The 10046-nt window shown below is 42.5% G+C and overlaps 1 protein-coding gene across 3 annotated transcripts; it reads left to right on the top strand.

Moving 5' to 3' along the window:
* Positions 1-88: 88 nt before the first annotated feature.
* Positions 89-8321, top strand: LOC105899178 (AP-2 complex subunit mu-A). 3 transcript variants are annotated; one of them, XM_031559201.2, is made up of 13 exons: positions 89-232; positions 1345-1461; positions 2664-2929; positions 3864-3946; positions 4098-4103; positions 4198-4333; positions 4652-4796; positions 5075-5089; positions 5465-5587; positions 6842-6977; positions 7088-7185; positions 7332-7443; positions 7708-8321. In XM_031559201.2, exons 2-13 carry the CDS (start codon positions 1388-1390, stop codon positions 7840-7842), a joined length of 1329 nt encoding a protein of 442 aa, XP_031415061.1. In that variant the 5' UTR covers positions 89-232; positions 1345-1387; the 3' UTR covers positions 7843-8321. The 3 variants fall into 3 exon arrangements, with proteins under 3 accessions (XP_031415061.1, XP_012681776.2, XP_031415062.1); XM_031559202.2 differs by lacking the exon at positions 89-232 and adding an exon at positions 1004-1093; XM_012826322.3 differs by lacking the exon at positions 5075-5089.
* Positions 8322-10046: the final 1725 nt, after the last annotated feature.

Raw genomic sequence — 10046 nt, 5'->3', positions numbered from 1 at the left:
ATGAATATTGGATCTATACATGTAAAGACTTTTATCCCATTGGTCACGCACAGCACGACATTTCGGTAATGACGTAAACGCGTAGACCACTGATGGTTGTCAGCTGACTGACCATTGGGAGGGAGGGGCTTGAGTCGGTGAAGCAAGAATCCCGCTAATCCCTTTGATCCTGGAAATACCAAGCAAAAGGAAAGGGCGATACCGCGCTTTTTTGTGCAGCGGTATTTATCAGGTAAGATTTAACACACTCCAAAAAAATTGCATGAAAATTCGTTCAGTGCCCCTATTTTGTTTCGTTGGTCACGACACCATTATTAGCGGCAGATCTCTGTTCTATTTCGCAACAGGAACAGGATAGCTTGAAACCAAATGATATCAAAAATATTGGGAAGATCTATCTGTGTAGGTTTTTAAGAGTTGTAAACGTAGTTGTAGTCCCAGCGGTCAACGAAAATATAATGAATACGAAAGGGTGAAAAACATTAACATTTCATGAGCATTTTCTTTCCGTTGAGGCAGACATCTTGGACCAATTATATTGCGATAAACCAGCCACGGGAATGATACTTCCTGTATTTTCACCATTGTGGATGTCCGAACTAGCTAGAGCTACATTGTATCAATTCGCAACCACCTTGCCCCATGTCCTTGAGTCGATATGGACTGAAAACGATATAATCCTGCGGTATTTTTGACCTTAACTGAGCGATGTTGCCAGTCCAAGCCAGGTCACGTCTTAGTGGACACGAACAGATTTGAGTAACCCGGCTAAAACGATATGGCTTTTACCACAACCCTAACGGTAGTTGCTAAGGTTTGGTTTGATGTAACGTGTGCTTCGGTGGGCGCAAGATAATATTCCCGAGGAATTGTTTTGTCCATAGGAAACACCAGGCTAGTATTTATGCACCAACACCCGTCATACATCGAGACTTCGCTCGTGCACATCCTGGTCATATCTGTTTTGAGATGTTGCACGTTATCAGCATCGCCATGCCGCCTGTAATGTGAACAGTGCCTTTATATCCGATATTACCATGATGTTCAGTTCTATCAAGTGTTGCTGGAGGTCATAATGGCAACCTATTCATTGGTAAGGATGCAAGCAATTCTGCATACATTTTTCATAGCCAACCAGACAGCTGCAGCAATCAGTGACCCAAGTGCTGATCAAACTGAAAGTCAATATAGATGTGTAAATGGTATAGGATAATAGAGATTATCCTTAAGTTTTCCCTTTGGAGGTAATCACAAATGCGGTTCTCAGTTATTGTGGCTCAAACAGTAACCTGTACATCACGAATAAATCATGTATGGCTCATGCTTAGTGCTCTTGTTGTGTAGGTGTTGGACCATCATGACTCGTGAGGACTGAAGAACAGCCACCATGATTGGAGGACTGTTTATCTACAACCATAAGGGAGAGGTTCTTATCTCCCGTGTCTACCGTGATGATATTGGGTATGTCCTGAAAGGCTGAGGGATGATTCTTGAACATTCTGCCGCCTGCCACACTTTCTTTTATGCTGTCATAAACGGTCATCAAGTCAAACCGAACGAGGAATTTAATTAAAAAGGGTGCTATTCATGTGGAATTATTTAATTTAAGACTTGATCATGTTTTTGTCAGCACCCTACGAAATCATTTGTGAATTATGTACAAATCCATCCATATTGTGGTACCATTTTAATACCATCAGCCATCCCTACAGCCTCTTTGTGTGTGAGTCTATTGTGTGTGGGTGAGTACACACCTACCCTACCTATGTTTATGTATCTGTCCTCTCATTCTCTTCATCCCTTTTGGCATATTGCTCCCTCTACATTTCCATTATGGCAACTGTAGGAGTAGGTAAGAGATGTTCCCCTATCACATCCTCAGAAGCATGTTCCCAGACCCATGACAACCAATCAAACTGAAGCGCATGCCACCTGACCAATGGCAAAAGACTGAGGACCGCAAAGCATGACACCTGACAAACATGCGCATAACTATAAGTTGTATATTAGTGCACCCAACAGGGCAGGCCAATGAAATGTGGAAAATGATAATATTAAGAGAGACCGGCCAATTGCACAAGCTGTCATTTCCCAGTCATCCGCCTCTTAAGTTCCTCCTTTTTTGTTTCCTTTGAAAGCATGTTCGCAAGAAATGGTGTAAACTGAACTCTGAAGCCCAACCCAAATATATGTTTTACCTGCTCGTCCATGAGAAGAGGAGTACGCCTATTGTAATCAGTGTCAGCCTTCTGTATATATACACATAGTGCACATTGATGACCTTATGCACCCTGTTTAAATGGGAACGGGAAGGTTACCTTGGATATTATTGGTGTTTTAGAGATCAACTCCTGAAGGGAAATTAACAGTCTCTAAACATCTCATGGCAGACTAGTGGTTCGTCATTATTGAAGACATTAGTTGGCTGAACTGTGTGAAGTGAAGCCAAGTGGAGGATTTGTCTTACTAGAGGACGTTATTAAATGGCAGGTGTCTGGCGTAAAGTGGTGAGGGAAGCCGTGCCTCTGGGGAATGGACACGGTGACCTTGATAACTGGTGTACTGTACAAGTGGAGGTGCGTCAGCTGCTTTTTGTTGTTGTTGACATCAATCTGTTTCTTTTCCCTCATCTCTGTCTCCCTCTCCATCTCTTTATGTCTCAGACGCAATGCAGTGGATGCGTTCCGTGTGAATGTGATCCATGCGCGGCAACAAGTGCGCTCACCAGTCACCAACATTGCCCGCACCAGCTTCTTCCATGTCAAGCGGGCCAACATCTGGCTGGCGGCCGTCACCAAGCAGAATGTCAACGCTGCCATGGTGTTTGAATTCCTCTACAAGATGTGTGATGTCATGGCTGCCTACTTTGGCAAGATCAGCGAGGAGAACATCAAGAACAACTTTGTGCTGATCTACGAACTGCTTGATGGTAAGGGCTAAGGCACCATTAGTTGACATCATTCATCAAAAGCAGAAAGGCGTTTTCCTTGTTTATTTATTCATTTATTTTTGCGTGCACTTTTTGAATTTTGCTCATTTGTTCAACTTAAAATGTTTGACCCTGAGGTCAGAGTGAATAAAGGGAATTCTGATTCCTCTGTCAAAACTCGTACGGAGAGGGGCACCTCCGGAGAGCAGCCGGCTCCGGAACGGTGGTGGTCCTGCCCTGGAGTGCGTTAGCACCAGCACCAGCACCAGGGCCGCCGCCGTTCCAGAATTGGCAGCGATCTGTGAAAAAGAGCCAAACCTTTTCTCTCTGAACACGAGCTCTGACAGTGAGGGACAAAATGGCCCCTTATTCTCTTCCCTATCTACACCCACTCATCTTTCAAGTTGGTACGCTGCAGTTTTGTTTGCCTTGCAACTTTAACAATAGGTATTGTCCCAGTCTGACAGGAAGCAGGACTCTCGTCGTCCTTTGTATTCACTGAGGCCGTCTTTTCCTCTGTTTATTGCACTCTGTAAAGGATGGTGTTTCTAGTCGCTTACCATGTGGGTTTTGTACAGATGTCTATTCACCATTGATTTATTTGATATTGATAATTTGCGATATCAAGCAGTGTGAAGCTTTTGATTTTGTCAGTTTAACTAACCAAATACTACATCTTTTAAAACTTGGCGGCCATTCATGGCTAGACATCAGGCACAGACTGCTGGGAAAAGGGGCATGCTAAAAAAAAAAAAAAATAACCAAGGTGGCTATAATTGGCTGATGAAATAGGCCAATGGGGATGATTAAAGGAAGTAGATATTTCAAGTCTAGGTTCAGGACTATGCATGCATGACTGTGTGTATGTGTGTCTGTTTGTTTGTGTGTGTGTGTGTGTGTGTGTGTGTGTGTGTGTGTGTTCGCGCACCTGCAGAGATCCTTGATTTTGGCTACCCTCAGAACTCTGAGACCGGAGCACTGAAAACCTTTATCACCCAGCAGGGAATCAAGGGCCAGGTGAGAAGCCTGTTCAGTCCTCACAAAGCATCGAGATCAGTATTACACACACAATCCACTCTTTAATCCAGTTATTGATGTTTTAAACTTGAACACCTTTTCCATTTTCATTTCCCACCCTGTCTTCGGTGATGGAACTTCAAACCCACAGCATCAGGTAATGACATAACTTATCTCGATTATCAATTGATGTCAGATGTCAGACATGTTTCAGGACCTGTTGACGTGTCCTTCTGCATGTGACACCACAGACCAAGGAGGAGCAGTCTCAGATCACCAGCCAGGTGACTGGGCAGATAGGCTGGCGTCGAGAGGGCATCAAGTACCGCCGTAATGAGCTCTTTCTGGATGTGCTGGAGAGCGTTAACCTGCTCATGTCCCCACAAGGTAATAGTCTTTGCGGTGGAACAGGAGATTTGGGTTTGGAGGCTAAACTTAAAGGAAGGGGAGCATGAAAACCTAATGATGACAAACTGCAACAAAATCATAAAACGTTTTTTGTGTTAGCATATACAATAAGCGTGATAATGTATAGTCCGCCAGTCATTCTGCTTCATTCAAAATAAATCCTTTCAGGACGATACAAGACCCCTTCACAGATTTACTTTTCAAGAATGAGTGGCAGTCTACATTATCCTTTACATATAGGATATGCTCTACTGTTTTCAGTTCCACTCACCCTGCTGTTGTGTGCCCTCGCTGCAGGTCAGGTGCTCAGCGCGCACGTCTCTGGCCGGGTGGTGATGAAGAGCTACCTGAGTGGAATGCCCGAGTGCAAATTTGGCATGAATGACAAAATTGTGATTGACAAGGCGGGAAAAGGCGCAACTTCAGATGAAGCAGGCAAGAGGTGAGTTGGTGGGGGCGTGTTCTGAAACTTTTTGAATGGCGATGTAAGTGGGACTCTCTTCTTAATTGTAAATGGGGAGGCTGTCAGTTAACCTTGTTTTGGTGTTCTGTACGTGTTTTTGGTTATGTTTTTTCTGCATGGATATTTCCGGTGTATTCGTTGAGTTAGCTGTTTATTTATGCTTAGGGTGTAGACGCCACGGTTGATTTTGTTTGAGTTCTGAAGTTGTGTACTTCTGTTGCATTCCCCTTGCTTTCTCTTTCTGTGCTCTACCTCAGTGAGTTAGGGGGAAGGTACTGTATCTCTGGCATTCGTTCCTTCACATCCATCTCCCTCTTTGTGTTCAGTGTGTTGTGTTCTCCCTTTCCGTTTGGCATATTAGCATCGCACACACCAGTTTTCAAATCTCTATGAAACTCATGTCTTGTCAGTGATGGTAATATGAATTTACTCATTCAACCATGTGCCCCCCCCCCGCCCCCCGCCTCCCCCCCCCATTAGTAGATAATGTTCTTGTGGTTGTGTAGATATCACTGAAGACTGTTGTGCTAGCTAAGTAACTGATCATAGCTAAATCACACATGTTACTAAAACCAAATTAAGTGAAAGCTAACATTTGTTAGGATGTGTGCACCATACTAAGCCCCCCCTGTGAATATGTTCTGCAGCAGTGGAAAGCAGTCCATAGCCATCGACGACTGCACTTTTCACCAGTGTGTGCGCCTCAGCAAGTTTGACTCGGAGCGCAGCATCAGCTTCATCCCTCCAGATGGCGAGTACGAGCTCATGAGGTGAGTGGGGACACCATATGGCAAGCAATTTCAACATTTAACCCAACCACACTCCTATCTTTATTTACTTTTTAGATATTCATAATGGCATTTCTTGTTGTATTCTCGCTAGTCAGAATGGTTATGAAAGATATCCACAATAAAATTCTTATAGTAGAATTGTATTTCAAAATATCCACAGCTTTGATTGTACTCATCGAAACTACATTTAAGATATCTAAAAAAAATCCTTAAGTATAGTGGCCGTTTTAACATTTAATAGCTAGGCTGGATATATATTGCAGATATCTGTAATTCAATTCATCCTAGTCACGAACAATATGTCAGATATCCACAATTACATTCTTCCTGTCCACAATTGTCATTACAGATATTCACAACGTTATGTGTATTGGTCTTTCAATTTCAGATATCAGATAAAACTCCCATTTCAAATGCCTACAATGCAGTTACTAATTTGGTAATACGATCAGATATCCAAAATGAAGGCGGAAAAAAAAAACATTCCAATTTTGAATATCTGGAAATACATTGTGACTAGTAAAAATGTCATTTCAGATGTCCACAGTAAATGTAATATAGTAAATGGATTAAATGGATTAGATGTAATAAATGTAAAGTATTAAGACTAGTACAATTTCAGATATCTACAGTTAGGTCTAGAAACAATGCAACTGCAGATATCCACAATTGTCTGTTTTACTAGTAGGAATGCAATTCTGGATATCCAAAAAGATAACAATAAATGCCAAAATGGGAGTAGTAACAAGATATTTGAAGTACAAGTTTTTCCTAGTAAGAATTCTATAAATATAACTGTAGATATCTGAAATGATAATTGTGGACAGGAAGAAAGTCATTGTGGATATCTGAAATGTTCTTTTTGACTACGATGAATTGAATTACAGATTATCTGCAATATATATCAGTCTAGCTATTAAATGTTAAAATGGCTTGCCATAGACAACAAGCCCTTTTCAGCCTTGAGCCAAGAAAGGAAGGGTGCACATTCAGTACAACTGCAGTGTAGGTGTAGTGCTTTGAGATTATAAAAATACACCCTGCTTAAATAGTGCATTGTCATGTTTTTTTTTTTTTTAGTTGTTTTTTGCTGTGTAATTCAGAATTAGTTAAAATTGAGGTGTCTGCAACCATGAAACATTGGACCAACATTTCAGTAAACCAGTAATTGAGAATTTCCATATGGTGACATGTTTTGGTTGCCATTTACCTCATTGTGGATGCCATGAGCAGGTATCGGACCACCAAGGACATCATCCTGCCCTTCCGTGTCATTCCACTGGTGAGGGAGGTGGGGCGCACCAAGCTGGAGGTGAAGGTGGTCATCAAGTCCAACTTTAAGCCCTCTCTGCTTGCACAGAAGATTGAGGTGAGTGAGACCAGGCTGGAGCTGTGTGTCCTTGGAGTTTCTGGGCCAGCGGTCATTTTGGGGGTGGCTGGTTTTGTTTAGTCTGGTGACCCTCTTTTTGCCTCTTCTAGGTCCGCATCCCGACTCCTCTGAACACAAGTGGGGTTCAGGTGATCTGCATGAAGGGAAAGGCCAAGTACAAGGCCAGCGAGAACGCCATTGTGTGGAAGTGAGTGAGTGAGCTGAGCTTCCCTGTATTCTGTTGGCTCGTTGCACGCTCTCATGCAGTGGCACCCACCCAGAATAGCGTGCTAATGTGGAAGTGGCGCAGGGGTAACTTGCTCTGTGTGTGTGTGCCCCCTCCCGACTCATTAGGATCAAACGCATGGCTGGAATGAAGGAGTCCCAGATTAGTGCTGAGATTGAGCTGCTGCCCACCAATGATAAGAAGAAGTGGGCCCGTCCACCCATCTCTATGAACTTTGAGGTACAGTCTTGCTGTGTGTTTAAAACACATTTAGTCACTTCGTTTGGCAGACGTTTGTTGTTGATTTAAAAAAAAAAAAAAAAAAAAAACAGAGTCTGATACTTTGGTGTGAAAATGTTTTGGTATATTTTAAGTATTTAGGATTTAGGACAGTGTTTTCATACATTTTGGGAATACCCTGTTCTATCTTAAACTATTTATTTCTTAACCTGTGAATTTGTCATGGTCACATCAAATTTGAAATCCCTATTTATGTATTTTTAGGTTCCGTTTGCACCTTCTGGACTGAAGGTGCGCTACCTGAAGGTGTTTGAGTCCAAACTGAACTACAGCGACCATGATGTGATCAAATGGGTGCGTTACATTGGTCGCAGCGGCATCTACGAGACACGCTGTTGATGAGCCACTGAACAGATGAAATCCTCCTTTCTCTATCTCTACCTACAGTATATCCATCCCCCCCATTCCTCTCCCGATTTGTGGATGAATTATAAAAAAAAAAAACACTGCAAAGCTCAAAAGAAATATGCAAAATGTGAACGCTTGTTTTCTCTGTCTGTCTGTATACTGAGTGACCAAATGAACTGGTTCAGTGGGCAAATGGGGACTGAATAGTTAGACCAGGAGGCTTCTCCCTCTGGGGCCCCCTAGTGTTGGGGGGCCCCCCTCCTTCTCAGCCACCCCTCTTGCCTGGACCAGTGTAGCAGGCCTAAGTGATGTGACTTGGCCACTGAACCCATTCATTTAGAGCTCCACTTTTGTGGGTTGTAATCTGTGGTTGCCCCTTATTGACTTTATCATACCTTTTAGTGTCTGTGTATGATCTCGCTTTCAGTGGTCATTGTCTAGTTCAGTATAAAATACATCATGGAAACAGACATGTCACGCCTTTCGTTTGTTTCAGATCTCTTTCCTCAGGGGACATAGTGATGGTGTTCTGTCTTTAGGTTGTGGTGCAGCTTAAGTCATATGTACTTCACAGATATGTGGCAGTATACATTAACAGAAGAGTCATGATGTTTAGGAGATTTATTTTACATTTAGGTGTTTCTTTTGTCCCTACTTGATGATCTGTACATTCACAAGCCACTGAGGGAAAACAAACAAAAAAGGCCTGGATGACAGATAAAGTCTATGTCAATAATGGCATACCTTAACAGAGGCTGAGGTGAATCTATGTAATTGACAGGCCGTTGTGAAGTTTACACAGCTCGTGATTTTGCAGAGAAAAAGACTCAATCACGGATTCACTATTCAAAAGAGGTTGACGAGTTTTAAGGAAGACTAAACTCAAATAAAATACTTGCAGTAACAACCACACAGACCGTTGCCAGTCCGAAATACCTCAAGGGTCACTGTGCTTTAAACAACCTTTCACAGTTCTGGGAATAATAAAACCTACTTCAAACGACATATCTTGTTTTACAAACAGTGGTAGGTTCATTCTTAATCTTATGATCTACATCATTTAAAACAGGTAAACCACATTTCCTTCAGAAAGTGCAACAAAATGCCTATTCTACCTGTTCATGCACTAGTTCAGATCTTTTCCACACTGACCATGCACCAATCCACTTGACCTGGACCTGTTTGTTAAAGTTTAAAGGAAGATGAACTGTAACCAGACAAACTAATCTAGGGGCCTTCCCCTACTGCCCTGATAATCCTCGGCTTCCTCTGAGCTGGTGGCAGATAAGTGAGTTCATGAACAGCTGCTGAATGTCATACAAAAACCCAACCAGGCAGCCCTGCCAGTCTTGAGAGCAGCAGCACCTATATATCCAACTCGAGCAGTTCATCTGCTGGTTTCTGGGTCTTTTCAAAGGTCTAATAGTGTTCAAACTATATTCAAAGATGGAAGAAAAAAACAGTAACAACGTCAAGCTGTCAAACGCAAGGCAAAAAGAAGCTACTCATGTGTCTACCTGGGAATCGGTATCACTGGCATCTTTTACAAAGAAAATAACATTCACGGTGGTAAGTAACTCTTAGGGTGACCTGGAGCTTCGGGGGCCAGATGGGTTGTGCACACACAACAATGACGCTCTGCCAAGAGCGCTGTGTAGGCAGTGTAAAGCCACACCCCGCACTTACACACATCTGTGACAACACAAACAGCTTGACAAACAACAGCCTGAGCAATTCACAGGGTTAACTGCACTACATTTGTGCACTTTCCTGCTCTTACTGTGAGACTTTATGCAGGGTTAAACCAAATAACTATTAGCATAATAAAAGTTGCATTGTGTGAGCATTTTCACTGCCAAAACACTAAAAGTAAAAACCAAGTGGACTGTGTAGTTGTATATCTTGTATGTATGTATATCTTATCCCCAACACGGTGATCATAAAATAGGCAGGAGAACCCATATATATTTAAATGGTCTTGCCCTGTCTTCCCCAAATCGTTGCTGTGATACAAGTGTGGAAACTGAATGTATACATTAATAGTCTCAAAGTACTACAAAGCTGCTGGGGAATTGCGCCCTGTCAAAAAAGGCCGGCCTGATCCATTCAACACAAACCCCCAAATAAATAACGTCTTGTGTTTTTTAGTGTGTGTCTGTGTTTCTGCAAGACTCCTGTCCATGAACTAGTGAGGA

This window comes from Clupea harengus, chromosome 22 (assembly GCF_900700415.2).
Source record: "Clupea harengus chromosome 22, Ch_v2.0.2, whole genome shotgun sequence".
Lineage (NCBI taxonomy): Eukaryota > Metazoa > Chordata > Actinopteri > Clupeiformes > Clupeidae > Clupea > Clupea harengus.
Note: the sequence above shows the minus strand (reverse complement) of the source record. Positions and strands in the feature narration are given on the sequence as shown.

Coding starts and splice junctions, on each gene's coding strand:
- LOC105899178 (XM_031559201.2), top strand. CDS start 1,388: ATGATTGGAGGACTGTTTATCTACAACCATAAGGGAGAGGTTCTTATC. Junction 4,334..4,651: donor CCTGCTCATGTCCCCACAAG/GTAATAGTCTTT, acceptor CCCTCGCTGCAG/GTCAGGTGCTCAGCGCGCAC. Junction 7,186..7,331: donor GAGAACGCCATTGTGTGGAA/GTGAGTGAGTGA, acceptor CCGACTCATTAG/GATCAAACGCATGGCTGGAA.